Source organism: Gopherus evgoodei, chromosome 10 (assembly GCF_007399415.2).
Source record: "Gopherus evgoodei ecotype Sinaloan lineage chromosome 10, rGopEvg1_v1.p, whole genome shotgun sequence".
Taxonomy (NCBI): domain Eukaryota; kingdom Metazoa; phylum Chordata; order Testudines; family Testudinidae; genus Gopherus; species Gopherus evgoodei.
Genome location: NC_044331.1, coordinates 78,649,485 through 78,674,344, shown reverse-complemented (window position 1 = coordinate 78,674,344; position 24,860 = coordinate 78,649,485). Strand labels below are relative to the sequence as shown.

General features: G+C 45.6%; 1 protein-coding gene across 2 annotated transcripts in view; it reads left to right on the top strand.

Moving 5' to 3' along the window:
* The window catches only part of PEMT (phosphatidylethanolamine N-methyltransferase), a 98,247-nt gene extending 73,879 nt beyond the window's left edge, over window positions 1-24,368 (top strand). The window contains exons 5-8 of one of the 2 annotated variants that reach the window (XM_030578124.1): window positions 6,259-6,370; window positions 18,605-18,679; window positions 20,371-20,434; window positions 23,295-24,368. In XM_030578124.1, coding sequence (XP_030433984.1) covers window positions 6,259-6,370; window positions 18,605-18,679; window positions 20,371-20,425 — 242 coding nt within the window. In that variant the 3' untranslated portion in view covers window positions 20,426-20,434; window positions 23,295-24,368. Of the gene's footprint in view, window positions 1-6,258; window positions 6,371-18,604; window positions 18,680-20,370; window positions 21,910-23,294 lie in introns of those variants that run through there. The other variant, XM_030578123.1, reaches the window with a different exon arrangement.
* Window positions 24,369-24,860: the final 492 nt, after the last annotated feature.

The following is a 24,860-nucleotide window of genomic DNA, read 5'->3' as shown; positions in this document are numbered from 1 at the left end:
TATTGTGAGAGCAAATAGATGCGAGTGCTGATGTAGATTTAGAGAGATGCTCCTGATTCAAGGCATGTTCACATAGCTAGGATGTCTAGTTCTCCTTATGCTTGGGTATCTGTGGGCACATTATTATTTATCTGTACTATGATAGTGCCTGAAGTTCCCATCTGTGATCACGGCCCCATTGTGCAAGGTGCTGTACATACGCATAGTAAGACAGCCCTTGCTGTCAGACCAGACAAAAGACGGATATAATTTTGCAGCTCTTAAAAGGAGGCAGGTTTAGAACAGAAATGACTAAGGGAGGAACATGATAGAGGTCTAGACAAGTGTGAATGGTACGGAGAAAGTGAACAGGGAAGCATTATTTACCCCTTCACATAACACAAGAACCAAGGGTCACCTGATGAAAGTAATAGGCAGCAGCTTTAAAACAGACAAAAGGAAGTACTTTTCACTGTGAAACTCATTGTCAGGGGGTGTTGTAAAGGCCAAAAGTATAACCGGGTTCAAAAAAGAGTTAAGTAAGTTCCTGGAGAATAGGTCCATCAATGGCAATTAGCAAACATAGGGACACAAACACAACCCCATGTTCTGGGTGTCCCTAAATCTCTAATGTCCAGATGCTGGGACTAGATGACAGGGGAAGGATCACTTGGTAATTGCCCTGTTCTGTTCATTCCCTCTGAAGTCTCTAGCACTAGCTGCTGTGAGAGACAGGATACATTGGTCTGATCCAGTATGACCGTTCTTATGTTCTTATATTTTAAAAGCCATGCATGTGTTGTTTTTTGCTGCAGGATGTCAGCATGCAGGCTGGCCAAAATGAATGCCAGTATGTTTTTCCTAGAACTTGGCTTGCTTTTGAAAAAAGGTATTCAAGCTATTGTTCCTTTTTGTTTCTTGACTGTGATGGTTTAGGTTAGAGCTCCCGCTGAGCAGCGATGCAGGCCTGAGGAATGTTAATAACAGGCCCCACAAACTCATGGGGCTGCATGTGTGTTTATTGGTTTGGAACAGGGATTCGCAAATTATGCAGCATTTGCCTCCCTGGAGATCTATGCACTGCAGCCCCCACAAGGCATAAATCTACCGATAAGTCAGAGCCAGCAGGATAGGTGCATTTTTTTGCCGTTGACCTTTGGAGGAGCTAGCACTGTGCAGTGAATGGAGGCATTGACAGCCAAGTACAAAGACGGGGGGTAAGAAAAAGTATTTGGCACCTGGATACACCCAGAAGGTGCAGGAATTGAGTCCGTGACATATATGTAGCAGGACATTCGGTATCAGTGGTATTTTTGGTGAAGCCCAGAGCATTTCAACACAGCCTATAGAAGTGACTCAGAAAATGATTGCCAAGCAACCAAGAGAACAGCTCAAATGTATAAGATTTGTACCAAGCAATTATTACACTTAGTCGCATATAGCCAGAGCCATCAAGCCTGGTTTAATTGGACAGGAGCTGTTTAATCTTGGAAGCAAATGTTTTGCACTGTGTGAAGCCAAGGAAAGTGCAGCACAATCCAGGTAATAACAATAATAATAATGATAATGGCTTGCCCTCCTATAGTGCTTTTTATCAGAGGATCTCCAAGCACTTTACAAATGTACATTAAGCCCACTACACTCCTGGGACCTATGGAAGTATTATGATGATGACGATGATGATGATTATTCTACTAAAGCACAGAGATTAAGTGGCTTGCCAAAGGTCTCAGAGCGAGTCAGTGACAGTGCTGGGAATAGGACACAGAAGTCCTGCCTCCCAGGTCTAATCATGCTCCGGCCTGTTTTATTCTGATTAACTATGTTGCTCCTCTGCCCTGATGGCCAGCAACAGAAACTTAATTGTGCCTTAATATGCTTATTTGTTTTGCAAATTAAGCGATGGAGGTGAAATTTCCTCCTATATCAGGGCCTTGAATGAGGAGAGATATGTTGGAGGTGGAACCAACAAAGCATTTCAGATACTGGTTCTGAAATCTGACCGATTCCTACATTAAAGCTTCCGGGATGTGCCCGAGGTCAATGTGTGATCAGACAGGCTGCCATGTACTGTCCAGCCCTCTTAGGCCTTGTCTACATGGGGAAATTGACCAGAACAACTGCAGTGGAATAGCTTCCCACCTTGAGTCTTGGCAGGGTGCTAATTATTCTGGAGAAATAGAGCAGTTTTTATTCTGGAATAGGGTCCACATGGGAAGGTATTCTGCAAGAACTATTCCAGTCAATTTCCCTGAGGAAGACAAGCTTGTTACCCTGAAATCCATTTTTTCCTTTAGTCCTTCATTCACTCCAAGCGGAGATCTTGCTGTAATCCATATTGCAGTCTGCACTTGATTCAAGTTGAGACTTTGATTCTACTTCACTCTTGGTGGAGTGATGCTCTCTCCCACTTCTCTGGAGGCAAGTAACAGTGGATTTCTTTCTAGGAGATTGTTCTTCAGAGCTTCCATATATACAACAAACTTTCTCCTCCCCCTCCCCCAAACACACACATTTTAAGGTCCCACGTGAGTGGTAACCCTGCATTCTCTTCTATATCCCAAAATAAAACTTAGAAGCAATTCAAGCTTTGCTTTGCATGCCATTTTCTTTCCAGTCCGTTTTCAAAGCGATATGGAGGAGTCACCATAAGATAATGGTGTAAGATAGCTGTGTCAGTGCTCACCTGCTGCTAATTGGACAGCTCTGAAAGCTTTTCATCATCATCACACACAACCATAATGTCCCTAACCAAGTGAGTTATCGTTGAAATTGTGAGGCATTATCCGAGCTAAGAGAGCAGTGTGACGCGGTGTGATGACATTGGGTGGTGATTATTCTGATCATTATAGCATCTTGAGATACACATTGACCATTCTCCCCCAGGAATATTTTTTTCCAGTTAAGTATTTCTGCTTTCATGTGTTTCCTTCCCCAGTCAGCTGCTTCTGAACATGCAGCTTTAAAATCAGTGGGCGGGGGTGCTGGAGCAATGTGTATAGTGGGGGTGCTGAGAGCCATTGAACCAAACCAGTCTGAGAACACTTCAACCTCCCTGGTCACTCAAATACAGACCTAAAAGTGTCAGTTCTCCAACAAAAAAACTTCAAAACCAGACTCCAATGAGCAACTGCTGAATTGGAATTAATTTGCAAATGGGACCCCATTAAATTAGGCTTGAATAAAGACTGGGAGTGGATGGGTCATTACACAAAGTAAAACTATTTCCCCACGCTAATTTCCTCCCTACTGTTACTCACACCTTCTTGTCAGCTGTTGAAAATGGGCCATCCTGATTATCATTACAAAAGTTTTTTTCTCCTGCTGATAATAGCCCACCTTAATTGATTAGTCTTGTTATACTTGGTATGGCAACACATTGTTTCATGTTCTCTGTGTGTGTGTGTGTGTGTGTGTGTATATATCTATATCTATATATGTATATATCTTCCTACTGTATTTTCCACTGCATGCATCTGATGAAGTGGGGTTTAGCCCACGAAAGCTTATTCCCAAATAAATGTGTTAGTCTCTAAGGTGCCACAAGTACTCCTCATTCTTTAAACTGTATATAATGAAAAGCATTTCAAGACAAGAGGTGCAGCAGCACCCCTAGTTCCAGCGTCTATCTAGGTGGGCCAGAATCATCCCTGATCTGACTGTGGGCTTCAAGCACTGGGTCAGACTTGCATTGGGAGGTGCTGCAGTTCGGGCTTGAGGCTCTTTTGTGGAGTTACATTCAGCATGATTTTGGCCCAATGTATCCATCGTGCCATGGCATTGAAAAGCGTATGGTAGATGCTTGAAAGGAAAGCCCTAAGAATGCTGTATTACAGCTCTCATCAAGGACAAAATGGAACTTAGAGCGTTGAGTTTTCTTTGTGAACTTCATGAATAGTAGTGGCTTATGCCTGCAAAGCCCTCATAGACTCTAGGACTGGAAGGGACCTCGAGAGGTCATCGAGTCCAGTCCCCTGCCCTCACGGCAGGACCAAATACTGTCTAGACCATCCCTGATAGACATTTATCTAACCTACTCTTAAATATCTCCAGAGATGGAGATTCCACAACTTCCCTAGGCAATTTATTCCAGTGTTTAACCACCCTGACAGTTAGGAACTTTTTCCTAATGTCCAACCTAAATCTCCCTTGCTGCAGTTTAAGCCCATTGCTTCTTGTTCTATCATTAGAGGCTAAGGTGAACAAATTTTCTCCCTCCTCCTGATGACACCCTTTTAGATACCTGAAAACTGCTATCATGTCCCCTCTCAGTCTTCTCTTTTCCAAACTAAACAAACCCAATTCCTTCAGCCTTCCTTCATAGATCATGTTCTCAAGACCTTTAATCATTCTTGTTGCTCTTCTCTGGACCCTCTCCAATTTCTCCACATCTTTCTTGAAATGCGGTGCCCAGAACTGGACACAATACTCCAGTTGAGGCCTAACCAGCGCAGAGTAAAGCGGAAGAATGACTTCTCGTGTCTTGTTTACAACACACCTGTTAATGCATCCCAGAATCACATTTGCTTTTTTTGCAACAGTATCACACTGTTGACTCACTAGAGACAGGTGCAGTGTAAGCTTCCCTGCACTCATGCATAGCAATACACATCAGGTATTCTGGTGATGGGTGACAATATAAAACCCTAAGATGGAGCCTGAGCTGCAGAATTCTCTTGTCCTGCCCCACACTGTGGTCCTCACCAATGTACCTAAAAACTGACCTGCAGCTCCAGTACTGTCCCAGTTCAAGTGACCCTCATGAGCAAATGTAGTCAGCCATGTCCCATTGTGCAATGATGTTGCGGAGTGGCTAAATATCCAGATGGGACTCATCTGAGCCCATTTGTAACCAAGTCTTCAGAGGAGAAAAGTTAGTCCGTTAATTTTCTGGCATATAAACTGCAGGAAATAAAATATATCGCTGAGGGTTGTTAATGTACTTTAATTATTAATTTCTAGCTGTTATGAAGATGTGAAGTTTAGTGATATTAAAAACCACAGAAATTGCCATATCAGAACAGTTCAGTGGTCCATCAGGACTTGTTCTTTCTGTCTATCTATCCATCACATTTCTAAGGTATTTTACCATCATGGTGTCTAAGCACTGACAATGTCTCTGGCAGTGACTAATACCACATCCTTCCTAGGAACTGACAATACTCATAAAACATGCCGTTCTGCACTATTGTATCAAGGGGGTCAAGTTCTTCCTGACCTGCAGCTGGTGATCCCCTGAAGCCTAAACATTAATTACTCTTGTGTTTTTCATCCCATGTAGTGTCACTGCAGATGCTATTCTTAATCCTATAAATGTTGAGTATAATACATATATATAAATATAAAAAATCAACCTAGAGGACTTGAACATAAGAACGGCTATACTGGGTCAGAATATAGGTCCATCTAGCCCAGTGTCCTGTCTTCCAACAGTGGCCAAGGCCAGGTGCCCCAGAGGGAATGAACAGAGCAGGTAATCATCAAGTGATCCATCCCCTGCCGCCCATTCCCAGCTACAGGCAAACAGAGGCCAGGGACGCCATCCCTGCCCATCCTGGCTAATAGCCATTGATAGACCTATACTGCAGGAGCTTCTAGTTCTTTTTTGAACCCTGTTATAGTCTTGGCCTTCAGAACATCCTCTGGCAAGGAGTTCCACAGACTGACTGACTATGCTGTGTGACAAAATACTTACTTTTGTTTGTTTTAAACCTGCTGCCTATTAATTTCATTTGCTGACCCCCTAGTTCTTGTGTTATGAGAAGTAGTAAACAACACTTCGTTATTTACTTTCTCCACATCAGTCATGATTTTATAGACCGCTATCATATCCCCACTTAGTCATCTCTTTTCCAAGCTGAAAAATCCCAATCTTATTAATCTCTCTTCATACAGAAACCGTTTCATACCCCTAATAATTTTTGTTGCCCTTTTCTGACCCTTTTCCAATTCCATCCCTCCTGGGCCTGACAAGAGGGTGGAAAAGGGATTGCAGAGGAAACCTCAGAGCCTCCTTCCCCTACCCAAAAAATACCAGCTCAATACATTGTGATGAGGTTGGTTCTGTTAGAGTGGAAATGAAAAACTGGGCAGCGAATGTGCTGGGTAAGGGCTGTACAAAGTGCAGAGAAGGCAGCAGAGTGGAGAGGAGAGATCCCAGGTAGCTTAGCCCAGTGGTGTATGTAATGACCCAGCTCCCTTTGAGACCCTGCTGCCTCCCAGTGACCCTCCGGGGTGCCTGATCAATATTTAACAAGAAACTCTTTTTCTTGTTCACAGGTGATTACTTTGGCATCCTGAAGGAGGAGAAAGTGACTAGCTTCCCGTTTAATGTAATGGACAATCCCATGTACTGGGGCAGCACTGCCTGCTACCTCGGCTGGTCCATCATGTGAGTACAGCTCCAGGCAGTCGTGGGCCACAGCCTCTTCACCCTGTTATTTCATTATTCTCTAGGGTCAGTGGCAGCGTTCACTGGGTCTGATCTCGTGACACGCTGGCCAAGTTAGCTGGGGAGGGCATTTGCCGCTTTGCAGGAACTGGCCCATAAGTGCCACTTGGTTATTAACCGCTCCTTGGTGTATAGGTGAAATCCTGCCTTGTCCTGTTACTCAGGGAGGAGTAGGGAAGGATGTGAGGAGTCTCTTTCACCCATAAAAAGAACAGGAGTATTTGTGGCACCTTAGAGACTAACAAATTTATTTGGGCATTAGCTTTCGTGGGCTACAGCCCACTTCATCGGATGCATAGAATGGAACATATAAGACGAGTATATATAGACATACAGAGAAGATGCCATATCAGCTCTAAGAGGCTAATTAATTAAGATGACCTGTTATCAGCAGGAAAAAAAACATTTGTAGTGATAATCAAGATGGTCAATTACAGACAGTTGACAAGAGGTGTAAGGATAGTTATCGTAAGGAAATAGATTCAAGTAGTGTAATGACTCAGCCATTCCCAATCTCTATTCAGCCAGAGTTAATGGTATCTAATTTGCAAATCAGTTCACCCATGTAAGAAGCAGGGAGGGATCTTTCCAGAGAGGACTAGGAGGTCCACTAAGGCAATGCCCCACGCACCACGTTCTTGGAGTTCCCAGCTGTTGAGCATGTATGATGCAGGAGGCAGCAAGCATTAGGTAGACCTGCACTGCGCTCCTCAGAAAAACCATGAGAGGTGTGAGGAGGCCCGCCTGGAGCCACCCTGCCTTGCGGTACTGGATGGCTCTTGTACCAGCTGCAGTCTTGTGGGGCTGGAACTGACAGCAGTATTCCTACCAGGAGCACAATGGCAGATTATCTCTGGAGACAGAGGAAAACTCCTCCAGGGTGGGATTGTCCCAGAACATCTACCTGGCATGGCTGCTCATCTCTCCCGCTAGTGGCTGGCCACAATGCCTAGAGTCAGCCATTGGAGGATACATGAGCGGCCATGCCGGGCGGATGTGTTACACATGAGAGTGGTGGAACTATTTACCGAGTCATTTCTGCGGAGACACGATGTGGAGGTGGCTCATTAAAGTTACTCCCAACATCCTGGAGAGGTAGCATAGGTAAAAACTCACGATGGGAAATTATCTAAATGTTCTAAACCGTGGGGACGATCTGGCACTGATGGGAAGGTGCCATGCATTCTGGCTTTTAATTTGCCAAGTATTATCCCACAATCACAAAAGTCTCTCATAAGCCGCGGATATATTTAGCACTAATTTGAGCAAAGTAAATAATCTCCACATTCTAGAAAGGAAACCTTGGCATCTGCTCTTCTGCAGCACGGAGTCCTTGGCAGACTCTGCAGAATGGAAAAAATCAACATCCAGGGCCAGATGTGTTCCTGGCATAACTCTACAGAAGCCAAGCAATTAACACTGAGAATCAGTGTGGTCCAATAATTACCTTTAAAAAAAAAAAAAAAAAAAAAGACTGGAGGACTATGGGAACCTTGCAAGAACACTCCTTGGGTAGCTTAACAAAGTTTAATGGACTCATTGGGGGGGAAATGAATAGTACATATTCTGGCAACTAATGAACAATATGCTCTGTGCTGTATTCTAACTTTGAAGTGGTTTTCATGTAATATTGTGTTTAATTTTAGTTGCCCAGTAGCAAACGACAACCACCACAACTTTACATCGAGAACTCAGATCCATACAACATCACAAGCTATTTATTATTTGTTAATGTACCTGCCAGGCAGGAGTACGACAAAACAGAAACTAATTTTGTGATTTTATGACTATATAAAACCCTGTTTCTTTATTTTCTGCCTTTAATGTATATTGTACTGGTGTAACTGAGGCCTGGGCTACACTAGTGGCGGGGTTCAAACTAAGATACACAACTTCAGCTGAAGTCGAAGTATCTTAGTTCGACTTTCCTGGCTGTCCTCATGGTGGCAAGTCGACTGCCACAGCTCCCCCATCGATTCCACTTACTCCTCTTGCCAAGGTGGAGTACGGGCGTCGATTAGCGGATCGATTTATCACGTCCAGACGAGACACGATAAATCGATCCCTGATACATTGAACACTACCCGCTGATCCGGTGGGTAGTATCGACGTATCCTAATACACAAGTCTTCTCTCCTGTGTGCTTCTCTACTGTACATTTTGCACCTGGGCTGCCCATTGAGATCAGGGAGAGCTCCGTTCAGAGGGGCTGATCCAACTCCTGTTGAAATTGATGGGACATGGTTTGGGTCTCAAAAGAGTGAAGACTGTGTACCGGAGATGGTGTCAGAGGGAGCTCTCTCCACAGGTGATGCAGTGGGGATGTTATTGGTGAAAGCTCTGCATACAGGATCCGTGCATGCAATGCAATGGGAATTATGTTGGGTGGAGCTAGCAAGGGGGACCAGGTGCAGAAGATGCAACAGAGCTAGCACTGGTAGGAGCTCCAACAGCAAGACGCAACTCGGATGCCACTCATGGGCGCAGGCACAGCCGATGTAGAGGAGAGCCACATGACAGAGTAGAGAAGAGAGCTCAGGCTATAAACAGGGCTGGCACCAGGGGTTTTGCCACCCCAAGCAGCCCAAAAAAAAAAAAAAAAGCCACTATCGTGATCTGTGGCAATTCAGCGGGAGGTCCTTTGCTCCAAGCAGGAGTGAGGGACCCTCTGCTGAATTGCCGCCGAATACCTGAACGTGCCACTCTGCTCCGGAGTGGCCGCCCCAAGCACCTGCTTGCTAAGCTGGTGCCTGGAGCCAGCCCTGGCTGTAAAGATGCTTTTTAAAATCAACTTAAACATTTCCAGGTCTCTTAGAAAATGAATCAGACTTTGCAGAGCTACTGCAGCCTCGGCTCCATCTTCAGGGTCGTCTTCTGTCAGAAGCAGAGACCAGTCTCATATTTTTTGTATGTTGCTTAGCTTGATTCTCGGCAATATAGGCCCTGATTCTCCAGTTATGCACATGTTTTACTTATGCAGTGCAAGCAGTCCCATTGCTAAGTGGAAGCAGTAGTTTGCCTGAGGGCTATCTGAAAAGGCTGACCCGAAAACTGATGAATGAAAACCAATTGCTTTTAGTGCAGACCAGGCCTTCGAAATCTGACTGTTATAGAGATGTAGGGAGATACCCTCACCTTCCTAAAAATATTTTGTAGTGGTTAATTATCCTATTGTATGGTCTTTAAAAGGTGGCCCACGAGAACCTGAAGACTAAGGGCTTGATTGTACATGGTGTGTGTGTGTGTCACATAAGACAGACTGTATTTATGAGTGCCTGAGTTATAGATGATTTTACGAGGTGTGTCGTGGATGATTGTCAGCGTATATTTCAGCAAGGTCAAGCCCTTAATTCTGAGAAAGCGACAGTATCCTGTCATATGACGCATCCCCTTCTCCCCCCACAAACTCTCACAAGCCTTCTCATTTACAATTTCTACTCTTTTAATTAGCTGCTAATGGGAGCTAGGATAAGCTGCTGATGCTTCTTAATGACTATATAAAATAAAGACAGATAAGGTACCAACAGAGCCATGCAGCGTATCCTGGAGGAGTAAATGGAAGCAGGCACAGGACTGAGCAGTGTGGGTGCAGGCTTTCAAAGCTGGTACAAGGAATCTCTCTGAAGGCTGGAGAAATGGCAGGCAGGCTCAATGGTCATGGATGCAGAGATAGCTGAGGGCAGTGTGCTGAACCCCTTTGCTCTCGCTGAGTCCTACCTGACTCCTTGAATAATGGGACTTCTTAGAGAGGAAGGTAAGGCTCAGCATGAGTAAGGGGGTCAGAATCTAGCTGTGAATTTTTCAATTCAGCCACTGAAGCAACACATGTAAAGTATTGCCTGAAAGAGCAGTAGGCCTGGAGGACGCCGTCTGAGATTGCATCGGGAAGCTTGTTTTCCTTATTTCCACAGCTGAGTTCAATGCTATTCAGAGTCATCTCTTTTTGCTCAGGAATGCCTAAACCTCTGGCTTACAAGGAGATCAATTTCTCTCAATCCTAAAGATGAGAGTCTGTTAAGGAGAGAGAGAGGAAGCTAGCCCAAGGCAGCTGTACCGCAGCTTTGGGCACTGCTACTTACCTCTGGAGGGATACTCAGAGGATATTAGTTATTACTGTTCCTATCTCCTTCTGGTCAGCGTTCCCCTGGAAGAAAGCCTGGGATTATCTAGATGTACTGAAAACGTGAAGCCACGACTCCACATGGCAGGCAGGCATGAGCCATTAATTGCCCAGTAATAGCAAGAAGCAGTCAGAGGAAAGCTGTTTCTCGACTAGAAACAGAAACGTATTTCTTCACTGATGTCCTCTTTCCCTAATGAGCTTTTCTCCCTTCTTAGTTCAGCAAGGTCAAAATCAGGTCAGGCCCTGAGAAATAGCTGAAAGTTAGAATTTAAAATTCTACTTTTGCTCTTTGGATTTTAATGCTGTCTGCTTGGAGTATGCTCTTAACTTCCTGTCAATTGCTCTAGAGTCTTGCTCAATAGATAGCGGGAGTTTGTCTTCTCTAAGGCTGTATCTGTACTTTGAGGTAGGGGTGTGAGTCCCCTGCTCGTGTACGCACACACTCGCTAGCTGTCATCAAGCTAGCGAGAGTATAAATAACGGTGTAGTGTGGTAGCACCGAGAGCAGCAGGGGAAACATGGCTGAGTACAGACCCACAGTTTTCAGGTGGGTGTGTAATAGAAATCATAACATAACAGCCCAGCAGACTGAAATCCTTATCGCAGACATAATAGGCTAGAGCTAGGGAAATAACCGATTTTATGGTTTGCTGGCTGCTCAAAAAAATCATGGAAAAATAATGGTTTTGAGTTGACCCCAAACCAAAAAATGATCATTTTTTTCCTGCAAACTGGAGGGGGGAGAGAGAAAAAAACATCATTTTGTGTCAAATCGTTTTGTCCAACCGAAAATGAAATGTTTCATTTTCACGTTTTTTTATAAAACGAAAGCAAATCTTGAAACAAAAAGGTGTTTTGAATTGAAAAATTGAAACATTTGGTTTCCAAATGTCAGAATGAAAAGTCGTTTCAATTTTTGAAGGATTTTTGCTTATTTGGTTGCTTAGGTTTTTTTATTGAAACAGTTTGACAAATGTGCAAAATCTTTCAGTAGACTCGACTCTGCATCTTTTGGGGGAGGGAGGGAGTTTAATCTGAAAAGTTTTGCCCAGCTGTACAGTAGAGTGACTAGTAGAGTCTGCTTGATTTGATTTTTTTTAGTATTGTCAATTTTCTTTCTAAAGTTGCTCAAACCAACAAGTCTTGTTACTGCTGATAATCAGTCGCTCGAAAAGTAACCCAAGTCCATTAGGCTGGTACAGTCCAGCCTACGGACTCCAGTGGCAATTCCTACATTACAGAAGCCATGGCCATGCGAAAGCCAGAACATACTAGCTATGTCTATAGCATCTTACCCTTCTGTTACCACATAAATCTGTTAAGCTTTCAATAGGAACTGGATAACTTCCCCATTGTAGCTTTTTGATGTCTGAGTCAAGCGGCCATGTAAATGAAACGTTAATTATTTAGGGAATGTTTTGTGTATCCTTTTAAAGTGGAATGTTTTAATGGTGACACCCCTCTTAAATCAGTGCTGGAACTGCAGCTCCATGATACAATTAGAGCTCTCGTTGTCAACAAATGACTATGCAAGCATGTATTGATATGGGATTGAGGGGTGGGGAAACTGCCACGTAATCCTAATGGGTGGGGGCTGGGGGAGATTATAATGATACAAGTATGATAGTGTAATGATATTATAGTATGATATAAGGCTGTTGATCTGTGGGAAACAATCTGTAGCTCTAGCAATCAGGAATGAGCTAGTCCTGGTTATAGCCCCGTGCTTTACCAGGGTTTGAAGGCAGAATGGCAAGATCCTCTTCATTCCCTCAGGGCATTTTTAGAGGAGGAGGTGATTCTGGGGATGTCTAGAGACAGAGAGCTCGTCTACAGGAACAATTAGGTCACAGCAAGCTGGAGTGTGAATCTACCCCACACTAGCCTGCTGCTCACTAACTATCCACGTGAATCCTGCTAACGTGTGTTAAGAGTTTGTTAATGTGCTTTGATTTAGTCCTCTTTGAACCAGGACTAGGTCAAAGCACATTATCAAACTCTTAATGTGCATCAGCAGAGTGCCCACAGACAGTGTGCGACTGGCTAGAGCAGGGTCAATTCACACCCCAGCTTTCTGCGACCTAAATGTTCCTGTAGACAAGTCCCGAGCCTTGTGTGGCAGTAGCTGGCCTATCTGGAAGCAGCATTTGGATGTCTGTTTAACGTGCTGGAGAACAACCCTCCCCGCCACTAGAACTTAGGGGCCACCATTGTAAATTCAGTCCTGAATCTGTATGACTGCTGAGTCTGCAACTATGCTCCCAGGCAGGCGGTCAGATGCCATGGTGATGGGCATGTATGAATGCCCAGATAGACAATTAGCGGGTTTTGGGAAGCCCCATATTTGGGGGGGGGTCAGCTTTCTGCACTTCATTCCCTCCTGTTCCTCCTACCTTCGCTCTCCCCAATCACCTCTCTAACTGCTGTCTTCATCTCATCTCTTCTCCAGGCCTTACTCAGTGTCCCTTGGGGCTGAAGCCACCTACCTCTTCTCAGATGCCAAAAGCTCTCCTACCCCTGCTCATACCATACTGGGTTTGGGGTGGTGTCTAGCATGGATCTCAGTCCCAGTTCAATAAACTAACTCATGGCTTTGCTGGGGTTGAGACTTCAGCCCCGAAACTGGTGCTTTTCATAGATTTTTAAGGCCAGAAGGGACTGTTGTGATCATGGAGGCCATGTCTACACTAGGACACCTGACCAGTAGAGGAGTACCACCATACTAGCCTGGCAAAGCACTCCTGGGGTGGACTCAGATATCTTGGCAGTCCCGCCCCCTAAACGAAACAAGCTACACCTGTAAAGTTTGCTAGTGTAACTGTATCTGCCTATGGGACTTCTGCCAGCACACTGATGTCGGTCAAAGATCACAGCTCTCCATGCCCCTGAGCGATCCAGCAGGACTCCGTAGTGTAGACGTAGCCTACGTCTGACCTCCTGTGTAACACTTGCCTTTCTGGAAAGGCAGGAATGTTTCTGGGCACGACAAGGAAAACGTGCACACCTAGCCCATTGGTGAGTGTGGGTTACCGGCCCCCCATGGTGCCTGATCTGCAGATGAGAGAAGTCTGTGAAGCCTGGGCTCTTAAACCCAAGTGCAGCAGCTTGTGCTTTTAGCTCTGGAAGTCCCCGGTTCAATCCCTGCTTTGTTAGCCAAGAGGGCAGCTGTCACACTGGCATCCTGCCTGGCTAGTACTGCATCTTGTACTACAATACCCATGCGATCCTGGTTTGCCCATCATCCCTGTCACTCTCTTAGTACAGTCTTTCTGCAGATTCTATGCATGAACGCTTTCCAGGCAAATTGCTTTCGTGACCTTTTTTTCCCCCCTTTAATTAACAAGAAGGGAGCAATTGCCACTTGTCTGCGCAGTCAACAAGAAGGAAAATATATTCAAGGCTGGAGATGAGTAAATGACACGTATCCCTTCAGCCCTGAACAGCAAGCGGGGTGCAGAGGCTGTTTGACTATTCATAGCGCTGGTTTTATAGACTGCCACGGGCTGTCCATTACCATTGGACAGTCTCTAACCTGAGATGGAGAAGCGGTGGGAGCTTGCTTTTGATTCTTCTTCTCCCTGACCTCTGTCGTGTTCTCAGATTCAGTAGTGCCACGCACATGCAGTCGAGTGTGGTGTCTTTCCCGACGGAGAAGAGACGGGACCCCGCTCTGACAAGCATGAAGAATAGTTTTGATGGACACAGCAGCTGTCTTACTCCCAGACTGATTGACACCAAGGCTGTGATTTTTTCAAAAGTGGGGGCCCTGAAGTAACCCCTCTTTCAGCATCTAAATCTGTGGCTTGATTGTCAATAGGGCCACGTACCCTGCAGCTGCCACTTGTAACTGATTTAAGTGCTTAAATATGGACTTGGGAGCCTAACTTTAGCCAGCCAATTTTGAATACCGTAGACAGCCTACACTGCTGAGTGTCACCGTGCTGAGGGCGTCGACACTGCAGTCCGATCTGTGAATGCAGCACACGTAGGCAGCCCCACACTAGTTTTGATCTAGCTCACTCAAATGACAATAGCAGTGAAAACATGGCAGCATGGGTTGTACAAGCCCACCCAGGACCCTGGGTTTGCACTTGAGTGGCTAGCCAAGGGAGCAGCTGTGTTCATAGAATATCAGGGTTGGAAGAGACCTCAGGAGGTCATCTAGTCCTACCCCCTGCTCAAAGCAGGACCAACACCAACTAAATCATCCCAGCCAGGGCTTTGCCAAGTTGGGCCTTAAAAACCTCTAAGGGTGGAGATTCTACCACCTCCCTAGGTAACCCATTCTGGTACTTCACCACCCTTCTAGTGAAATAATGTTTCCTAATATCCAACCTAGACCTCCCCCACTGCAACTTGAGACCATTGCTCCTTGTTCTGTCATCTGCCACCATGAAAAACACCCTAGCTCCATCCTCTTTGGAACCCCCCTTCAGGCTATCAAATCCCCCCTCACTCCTCTTCTGCAGCCTAAAGAAGCCCAGTTTCCTCAGCCTCTCTTCATAAGTCATGTGCCCCAGCCCCCTGATCATCGTCGTTGCCCTCTGCTGGACTCTCTCGAATTCCACATTCTTTCTGTAGTGGGGACCCAAAACTGGACACAATACTCCAGGTGTGGCCTCACCAGTGCCGAACAGAGGGGAATAATTATTTCCCACAGCTTCCTGTCTATTGTGAGTCAAGCTTGTTCGATCACAGTTAACTTGGATATATCTACACATGCTGCAGTCATGCCTTGACTGCAGCGTAGACTTAGGGTGAAATCCTGCTCCCCCCAGAAGTCAGCAGCCAAACTCTCATTGATTTCAAAGGGCCTGGTCTTTCATCCGTTGTCTCCTTACATCCTAGGTTCAAATAAACAGTCACAGATTGGACTGCTGCAGTTCATTACATGCAGCGAAAGCTTTTCTGGGTCAGGAGGTGACTGGAATATTTCAGTTCCAACTGTCTTGCCTCGCTGTCCATGATCCCAATGTAAAAAAAAATAATTCCCCACCTCCTTTTTTGGGCTGCGTGTCTGATGTACCCAGCTTTGCTTGTTTGAACTACATGTGGATCTCTACAATCTAATATTACAATAACTGAATGCTGTCAGGTGCTGCTGTGAACGTCATTCATTCATTTATCTCTTCACGGTGACCCATTTCTGAAAGACAAAGCTCAAGTCTAGCCGGAAGGGGGAAATTGACCATGTTCTCCTTTAACTAAAACATTTCTAAATGGATTTAAACACAATCATTTCTTGGTCCCCATTCACTAAAAGTACTGCACTACCAGAAAACAAAGCTGACAACAATCTTGAATGGCAACTATGTTGGCTGTAGAATACGCAACATGCGCCGGCAGGAGCTGAGCTTTCTAGAAGAACAGGCTCCCCACTGGTAAACTGAGGGTAAACAAAATGTTCCGAACGTCCGTGTTTAAATTCAAGTGGTGTTGGAGGAGAACCAGACTGATGAGCCATTTATTTTGGGAAGCGTTTGTGGAAGACTCAGGTTGAGCTTTGGGGCAGATCCTCCGCTACTATAAAGCATCTTAGCTGTGTTTAACTGTCAGTGATGCTATGCTGACATACAGCCGCTGGTGATCTGGCCTTTTTCATGCCCACCACTGTCCTTTCCCAGCAGTTAGTCACAGCTTTCTGATCCCTGATGGAACTGCAGAATATCGCATTTGAAACGTTATGTTGTTGTTACTGAAGTATCAAAAGCATGCTAGAAGCTTTACGGACAAGTCAGAAGCTAAGCTCCCAACCTCAAAGAGCTTACAATCTGCCCAGATCAGGTCTCATATCCTTTAAGAATACTCATGCAATTTATATGGGTGGTGGCAGTGTGCCTCTAGTCTCTGCTCTGCCCTCCTATACGTGTGATTTAACAGTTAGAAAGAATCCCATGATTCACTGCTGTCTCTCCTGTAAAAACATCAACCTTTACTTGATGGGGGGACCAATAGGTTGAAACTCTTGGATGGGCGGATTTGGAGGTGAGGTTCATCTGGCTGTACAATACTTACATGATCCATTTTGATGGGCATAAGAAGGAAGTGGCAGTAGATGGATCTATCAAAACCAGCTGGTCCCCTTGTAAAGCCTGCTTTAACTTGAAGGAGCAATGGAACAAAGTTGGTTAACTGATCTGTCTCCACTTAAATGGATTTTGAAATAGCCTGTTTACAACTCCCTGGCCCATTGTCACCTCTATCAGTTATCATAATAAGATTGTCAGTTGCCAGGAAACGTGAAGTTTCATGATGCAGCAATTGTCATGAAAGAAGAGATGAATCCCAAACTAATGTTGGGTTCCAGCAGAATATGATCATCCATTTTGTTAGGGCAAATAGGCAAAGCTAGAATCTAACCTCGCTGGGCTTTCTTTCATCAAAGGTTTTGTGGCAAGCTGGCTGATTGAAATTCGTCAGGACTACATTATCTTTAAACGCACACACCTCCCCCCCCCCACACACAGACAAGATATGACAGTAGAACTCTTATTTGACTCACTGAAGATTGAGGAGCTCATAAAATCAGAAAGGTCATAACATGCAACACCTCCAAATTACAGCTGTAGCGTGATTGCAATGCTGTATGAGTGGCGAACAGCTTTTCAAGAGCAGAGGATAAAATACTTAGAGAATCTGAGTCCCAGTAGAGAAGTTTTTTAAATTACTCCACCATGGAATTACAGTAGGTATGGTGCATAGCATCAGTTTCTTCTTGTTCTTCACACCACGGCAGAGGGATTTCCAACAAGGCATCAGGACGTGAAAGATTTTTGACTTGTTCTTCATCGATGCCATTTTCATAATGTGATTTCCTTGTTTGTGTTCACCATCAGGAAAAATGGCCCAGACAATTGGTCATTTGTAAGACGGGTATTCGTAAAATTGACGTTCTGCTTTTATTATCATTTAAGTGTTTTGCTGTAGCACCTAGACTCAGATCAGAGCCCCTTTGTGCTGGGGGTGTATGGACAGGTAATGAGAGACTGTCTCTGCCCTGAAGAGTTTACAATCTAAACGGGCAAAGCTGAGGCACAGGGAGATTAGGGAGGGGCATTTCAAAGGTGCCGACGTGATTTAGAAACACAAATACTTTCGTTCCTTTCGGTGGGACTTGTGTTCCTAAGTCACATAGGTGCTTTGGAAAATTCCGCTCTAAGGGTATGTCTACACTACCTGCCAGATTGACGGGTAGCGATCGATCCACCGGAGGTCAATTTATCGTGTCTAGTCTAGACACGATAAATCGACCCCCGAGCGCTCTCCCGTTGACTCCTGTACTCCACTCCGCAAGAGGCACAGGCAGAGTCAACGGGAGAATGTCAGCCGTCGACTCACCGCAGTGCAGACCTCACGGTGAGTAGAGCTAAGTACATTGACATCAGCTGCATTAGTCGCATAGCTAAAGTTGTCTAACTTAGATCAACCCCCCCCCCACCTCCCCCGCCCAGCGTAGTTCAGGGCTAAATGACTGAATGGGACCTTCCTAATTCATGACAGTTTATTGTAACTGCTAGAATAGAGCCACACAATAGAGTGTTTAGAAAGGCCCTGGTGTCCTACGTTACACCTGTGCCATCAGCCTGTGTCCTCACCATTTCAGTTCGGTAGTTCAGTCCCAGCCTTGGGAGCAAATGTCCTTAGGTTGATCTGGCTGTTATTTCCACATGCCCTGTACACACTAGCGATATTTCATCTCCCAGGAGCTTCTTCCCTCATGGGTCTGTGGGCATCAGCCATTTCCTTTATGGTGCTGCGGCTCCGTGCCCAGTCTTATATAACAGAGTTTTCAACACTTAAATGGCCTTATAGTCTCAGGACTTATCTTCCAAGCAGCAGCGCTGTTAGCACAGACATAGTTAGCTTACCTGAAAGAAGCTGGTCAGGAAATGACCTCTGTCTTACATTCAATACAAAATAATAACTCTTGCCTGTTGTTTGTTTGAGACGGGTGTGCTCTCATGGAGTGCATCCTCCCATTTCACTTACTAAACCACGTTACGTAAACTCATTGACTTACCTGATCTTTCACTTCTCTCTTTTGAAAACAGGCATGCGAGCCCAGCTGGTCTTTTACTGACAGCCGTAGTAGCGGTTTCTTATATGATTGCAATGCTGTACGAAGGGTAAGTAGCTTTTCAAGAGCGCAGGATAAAATAATTGAAGATAAAGCCAGAGTCCCAGTGGAGAAGTTATTCCACTAAGCCCACCATGGGAAAAAAAAAACATTTTATTTTTTTTCAGTCACCTTGATAATGTACAGATTCAGTTTTTAGGACAGCTTCTAAGGAAAAAGGAGATTCGATATTTTTAATGGCTGCTTCTGTCTTGAATTTACATGGCAACAACAATAAAGAAGTCCATAGGAGTAGAATGGGTCTCCTGATGGTGTACTGCAAAAACTAGTTTGCATTCTGTAATTCCTTTTCTGGGCTCCTTTGATCTTTTGCACTGCACTCTCCAGGCACATGCTAAACGTGGCTGCCTGGAATATCCACCAGAGGCATCAATTGTACTTTAGCAATGACATATATTTCAAATGGCCTTAAAGGTGATCTGCAAAGGATGAAAATGGTAGGTTGGGCGTTTGCTTCTGATGAATAAAAGAGAGCCTGAAAAGCGAGGGGCTTAGTGTCCTGAAGCTTTGTTTCCCGCTTGGTTGTTCATTTTTCTTTACTTTCATTTTTGTCTTGAAGGGGAGCGAGAATAGATTTAAAGGGCTAGATCCTCCTTTGGCCATGCTGCCCACAGAGCAAGTGAAACAAAGGGGGCTTCGAGCTCACCTCTGTGCTGCCCTCATTCTGCTGCGGCTCTGGGCAGAGCCAGTCCTCCTGCACCAGGTTAGAGCAGCCTTGAGGACTGCTCTCATTTATGTCAGCAGCCAGTGTTCCAAAGAGGCTGAAAAGCCCAGGTTTTGCACGGCACATAATAGTATTTTGGCCACACTCTGCTTCCCAAGCTACACTAGCAGTCAGGAGAGGATTGTGTAGGAGCCCTTATGCCCACTCTGTGCCACCAGAGGATCACCATTCCCCTGGGGTGATCCTTCTGGGACTGGACAGCAGGCTGTAGGGCAGGAATATGCTTGCAGTGAGAACTTAGCCCAGGCTCTGCGCTTTGAACAAGTCTCATTTGTTTCCCTACAAGGTGAGCCTCTTGCCTCCCCACAGTCAGGGATTCTGAGTATTTTCCAGGGTGGGTGTTCCTAGGAGCTGTCATTAAAGCTGGATGGATTTTGAAGACCTCCAAGTCTTGTCTCTGGCTCTCATTGTCCATTCCCTGTTTGCACACATCAGCGGTAGCTGCAGCGGGACATTACTGAGCCTGCTGCAGAGGGAGCTGGCAGCCTCCCCTAAAGCAGCGAGGGGCACCTTTGCAAACCACCTATGACAGTGCAGGGGGCTTAAAGTGACATTGACACCATGGGCCTTGTTTTGTCACAGACTTGCATGCGGCAGGCAAAGGTCCCAATCACTAGGTGAATCACACACGGGGAGAAGGGGCTGGAACCTTGCTCCTAAAACAAAGGCTAAAGGAGAACTTTGTGCTATAGCAGGTCCCATACTCTCTCCGTAGGCCCAGCCACTAAGGGTTACACATACCTACAAAGCCAGTGCATTAGAGAGTGCCACCCACACTGCTGCATTCCAGCCAATAGGTATGGGAATTACCAAGACGACTGTATTGTTTCTTGTTTTCCAAAGCAGAGTCTCCCTGATATCTAGGTGTTAGGAGGGGCCAGGAGCAGAGATTGTGGTATCAGTTTAATGGCAAATAGTTGTCTTGAATTTTTTCTGCCTTTCCCCATCCCCAACAGACCCTTCACAGAAGAAATCTATCAGCAGAAACAGAAGGCGGCAAAGAAGAAATAGCAGCAGCAGGTGTGTTTGCAGAGTACTGAGGAGAGCGCAAGAGCTGGGTGATTTCAGTAAGGGGAGTCAGTCTGCTGGGCCATCCACCTGCGTGAGATAATTTGACGGGATAAGAGAACTCAGCCTGACTTCTAATTATGCCCTTCCCTGAGCTTTGCATTCGCTGACTCTTTCTAATCCCTCTCTCTAGTTCTCAAGAGATTTTGAACTTCAAACCCCCACAAAACCCAGCTAGGAGAGTTTCTTCACAATGAGTTTTGTTCCCACTTCCCAGTTGGTTCCAAACCAGCCAAGGCAAAAGTGTTTTGATTATAGGCCTGAACGTGAAAGAAAGGCAAAACCGGCGGGTAACTTGAAATTAAACATTTAACCTCTATAAAGCCGCAAGAAAAACCCAGCTACTGCGTGAGGCCGAGGTTCAAACGTAACAGGTGCGATTGTGCAAAAGTGCACCCACGCTCTGTGAGCCTGCATCATGGACATGCAAAACGGTTAAAGCCATGCCTGACTGCCCCATTGCAAGTGGAGATCAGGTCATTCCAGACACACATTTGCACATGCTTGTGTTATGAAAATTTAGCCCATGCGGCCTGATTTTTAGACTTGCACGTGTAAAGGCCTATGCAGAAAGGCTTGGGCAAGTACCTGGCTGGTCTGCATGTACAGTTACTGCCACCGCACCTTTTGCTAGTCTTAAATTCACCAAAATTTGGCCAAGATTTTCCAAAAGTGACTAGTGATTTTGGAGGCCACAATTTTTGGATGGCCAGAGGGAGACATCTTTAAAGGACTAATGGTCAGGAAGTGCTGAGTGGTCATCGGGCCCCGTCAAAGTGCCTCAAGTTGGGCATTCAAAATCACTAGTCACTTTTGCCAGTCTTGGCCAAAGCCCACTTAAGCTTCCAGCCTACTCTCTAACATCAATGCGCATCAGATTAGACCTGCCACTGGTCCTACAAAGCATGCCTTATCGCAGCCAAAAGGAACCATGCAAGAAACGCTTCTCCAAAGAATTCTCTTTTTCACTTGCAAACAGCAGAAGTCAGAGAATCCCAGGATCTTGGTGTGGATCTGAGAGGTGCTCAGATGGTGGTGACATAAGTCTTTTTTAATTTTTCTCTCTCTCTTTTTGAGAGACAGTTTCTCGGGCAGCTCCACACACGCATGGTTTGCTGGTCCTCTGGATGTGTGATTTGCCCATTTTCCCTTTGAAATGTCTCTTGCTAATTAGCCAAACAGACCCCTTCCTGCCAATGAATTCTACCACGGCAGTTGTAACAATCAGAGAAACAACCAGAATAAAAGCACTCGCAGAAGCCCAGGAGTTCTCTATGGCTCACTCTACCCTTTGTCTCCTCTTATTGCCTGGCTCACAAAAGCTGAAGCCCAGACACACAAAGAAAGTAACCAAGAAGAAGGAGATTAGCTCAGAGGACTATCATGCAGCCCCTTTCAACCTTTCTCCCACCCATCTTGGGAGGAAGCAAAACCAGTTTTTAGAAACCAGCAAAACAAAACTCAGCTGCATTTTCTAATTACAGGGCCCATGAAATAGTAAACAGGGCCCCGTGGAGACATTTGTAAATAGTTTCTCAGGACAGCAGTCGCCTGTTCCAGCTGATCTTTCATGTAGATGTCCCTGGAATGAGACGGTTAAGTAGAGTGACTTTCAAAAGGCTGTAAAGTATTGATGTCCGTAGTATTCAGCTGACGCTCTGCACTTTCAGTACGGTGCATTTAATCCAGGCATGAGCTGTAATTGCACCGTTTGCTTGAAAAGTTGACGCCTTTGACTTTGGCAGGGCATCCCGGTTTCTCTAAATCCTGTGGTGACTTTGCAAATAGCCTCTAGTGTGAAGGAGCGTGAAACACATCATGACTCCGCCAGTCAGTGTGGGCAGAAGCTCCATCCTCGCGGATCAGCTGGTGTCCCACAGAAGGTGGCACTCTGCCATCTTTGAACCAGCAACGGAGAAGGAAGGGAGGTGTCTGCAAAGCACTGTGACCTGGGATCATGTTCCTAGGGGAGCAGGGCGAGCAGAAGCACCGTGCAATGAGCGTATTTCACCAGGGCCAAATAATGCAGGCACCTCCGAGGAGGGAAGATGGCAGTGTTGTCTGGGCAGTAGCGCGAGGGGCTCGCAGTTGGGGCTTCTGAGTGCCTGAGCTCTGCCACTCGCTCGGTGAAAGCTTGGCATCTAAATACGCTTGAAGCTCTGGGCCTTAGGGCTCAGTTGTTAGAACTGTTGAGCCCCTGTAACCCCAGCTGAAGTCTAGGGAAGCTGCAGGTGCAATTGTGGCTTTTGCCTCCCGTCGGTAACGCTGACCCTCCCCTCACAGGGCTTTTGTGAGGCTTATTTCAAATTAACGTGCTGAAAGTGTTTTGAGATGCTGGGCTGCAAGGTGCCATGGAAGGGCACTGTGTCTCTCCGGAAAAGGGTCCCTGCGAAGAATAGAGCCTTGATTCATTGTAGTCTCTATTGAGCTGCCTTTTGACTGTCTCATGCCCTCTGTCTTTTTGTTCCACTCACTGCCTTGCTACATCGTTATTAACAAGAGTGCTTGATGGCGGTGCAGGGACAGCGTCTACGTGTTTGGTGCTTGATCAAAGGGCAGGCGGGGTTCACTGTGCAGAGTGAAAGCTCATCTCCCCTCTTCTCTCTCTCTCTCTCACTCACACACTCTACTCACACTCACACACCACACACACTCTCACTGTCAGTCTCACACTCACACATACTCTCTCACTCTCGCTCTTTCTCTGCTACAAAATGTTGTACCCTGAATGGAGCAAATGACCTCAGACAGTGTTGCCAAAGCACAGCGCCCCAAGAGGAATGTTCCAATTTTCCTCCATTATTTTTTGCAGAGAGCCTGCATTCCTGACCGCCATCGCCGACGCTAATGATCTTTTCATCTCTGTCCCGCTGGGGGGTTTTTAGGTTATTTTTCTTTCTTCCCTATTGGTTTCATTAGCATTGAGCCATTCAGCCATCCCCTCTGCACACCAGGGGTTGAAATCCCAGCCCTTGTGTCTAGTTATTCAAAAGATTCTAGGGGTCAAGTTAATTCTGAACGGGAATGGCCAAGAGTTAAAGCCCCCAGCCTGAGTGAGTGACGTGTATAGACTCCTGTGATGGCTAGAGGCCTCTGAGAAGAAAGCCATGTGAAGAGTCCGTTTTAGTGAGGGAATGGAAAGCCATGCGAAGGGGAGCTTGCATTGTTATGGAGAGGAATTGGGGTTAAAGCTAGAGATTGGGAGTTAGGACTCCTGGATTCCTAGGACACCACTGACCCATTCTATGATCTCAGGGAAGTCGCTTAATCTCTCCATACCTCCGCACCCCCGTTTGTGCATTGGAAGTAATAATCTGACCCCCGGCCCAGCATCGTTGTGAGTATTAAGTAGTGTTTGTAAAGCGCTGAGATCGCTGGCTGGAAAGAACGTCAACACGTGGCATAACCGAGCATGATAATGTCCTTAGTAAATGCCAGTGGTCCTCTTACTCCCTGTATTGTCTGCCATTGTGAGTCTGCCTCCACCCTTGATTCCCCCTGGATTTCTTCTGTCGCATTCAAGCAGTCTAACATCCACCTGATTTAGTTCCTCTGCACGTTTCACTTCAAGTCTCTGGAACTCCCCACCTCCCTTTGGTTTTACTTTCTGAACTGGCTCCAGCATCCAGGAACCTTTGCGCAGGTGCCAGGAAGGACGGGGGGAAATTGCCATGGCACAAATGCTGATTTTTCTGCAAATAAAATGAAACCCCCAAACTGTGCCAGACCATGTGTCACCTGGTGGTGCTCCTGTTTCCTCCTTCAAGTCCACCCCTGTAAAATAGTGGAACATGCTGTAGCTTTTGCATGGTTGTAATTTGCTCCGTTCCCTTTATATGTCACTGCCTGAAGTTCCCAAAAGAGAATTAAATCCGTTTTTGAATCAAAACGTTGTTTGCATCCAGTCTGTCTTGCGGACACTGCATTTCTGTTTGTGTTTCAAAACCATTCAGTCGGGGGGATTCTTCTTTGTCAGCAACCTTCTGTATAAAGACTTTTGCATAGTATTTTATTTTTAGCAAAGTTTCCACATCTCCTTCACAGCTAATGTTTACAGTCAGATGTTAAAATGGCCCTGTACCTATAGCAACCAATGAGGAGAAGATACATTATATTATGCAGTCGATTTATGTCAGAGCTGCTTGTTGTGGCTTCAAGTAACTGATATAAACAATCCCACGTTTGGGGATGGATCATTAGTATTTTCAAATGAAAAGATTCTTTCCTAAGAAGTAAACATCTAACTGGAATAAAGATAGGGCCTGGTAATTATTTATTTGTATCACCATAGGCCCAGATCCTAAAAGGTTATTTATCCCCTATTGAAACCACTGGAGTTAGGAGCCTAAATACCTTTGAGAATCGAGGCCATTGTGCC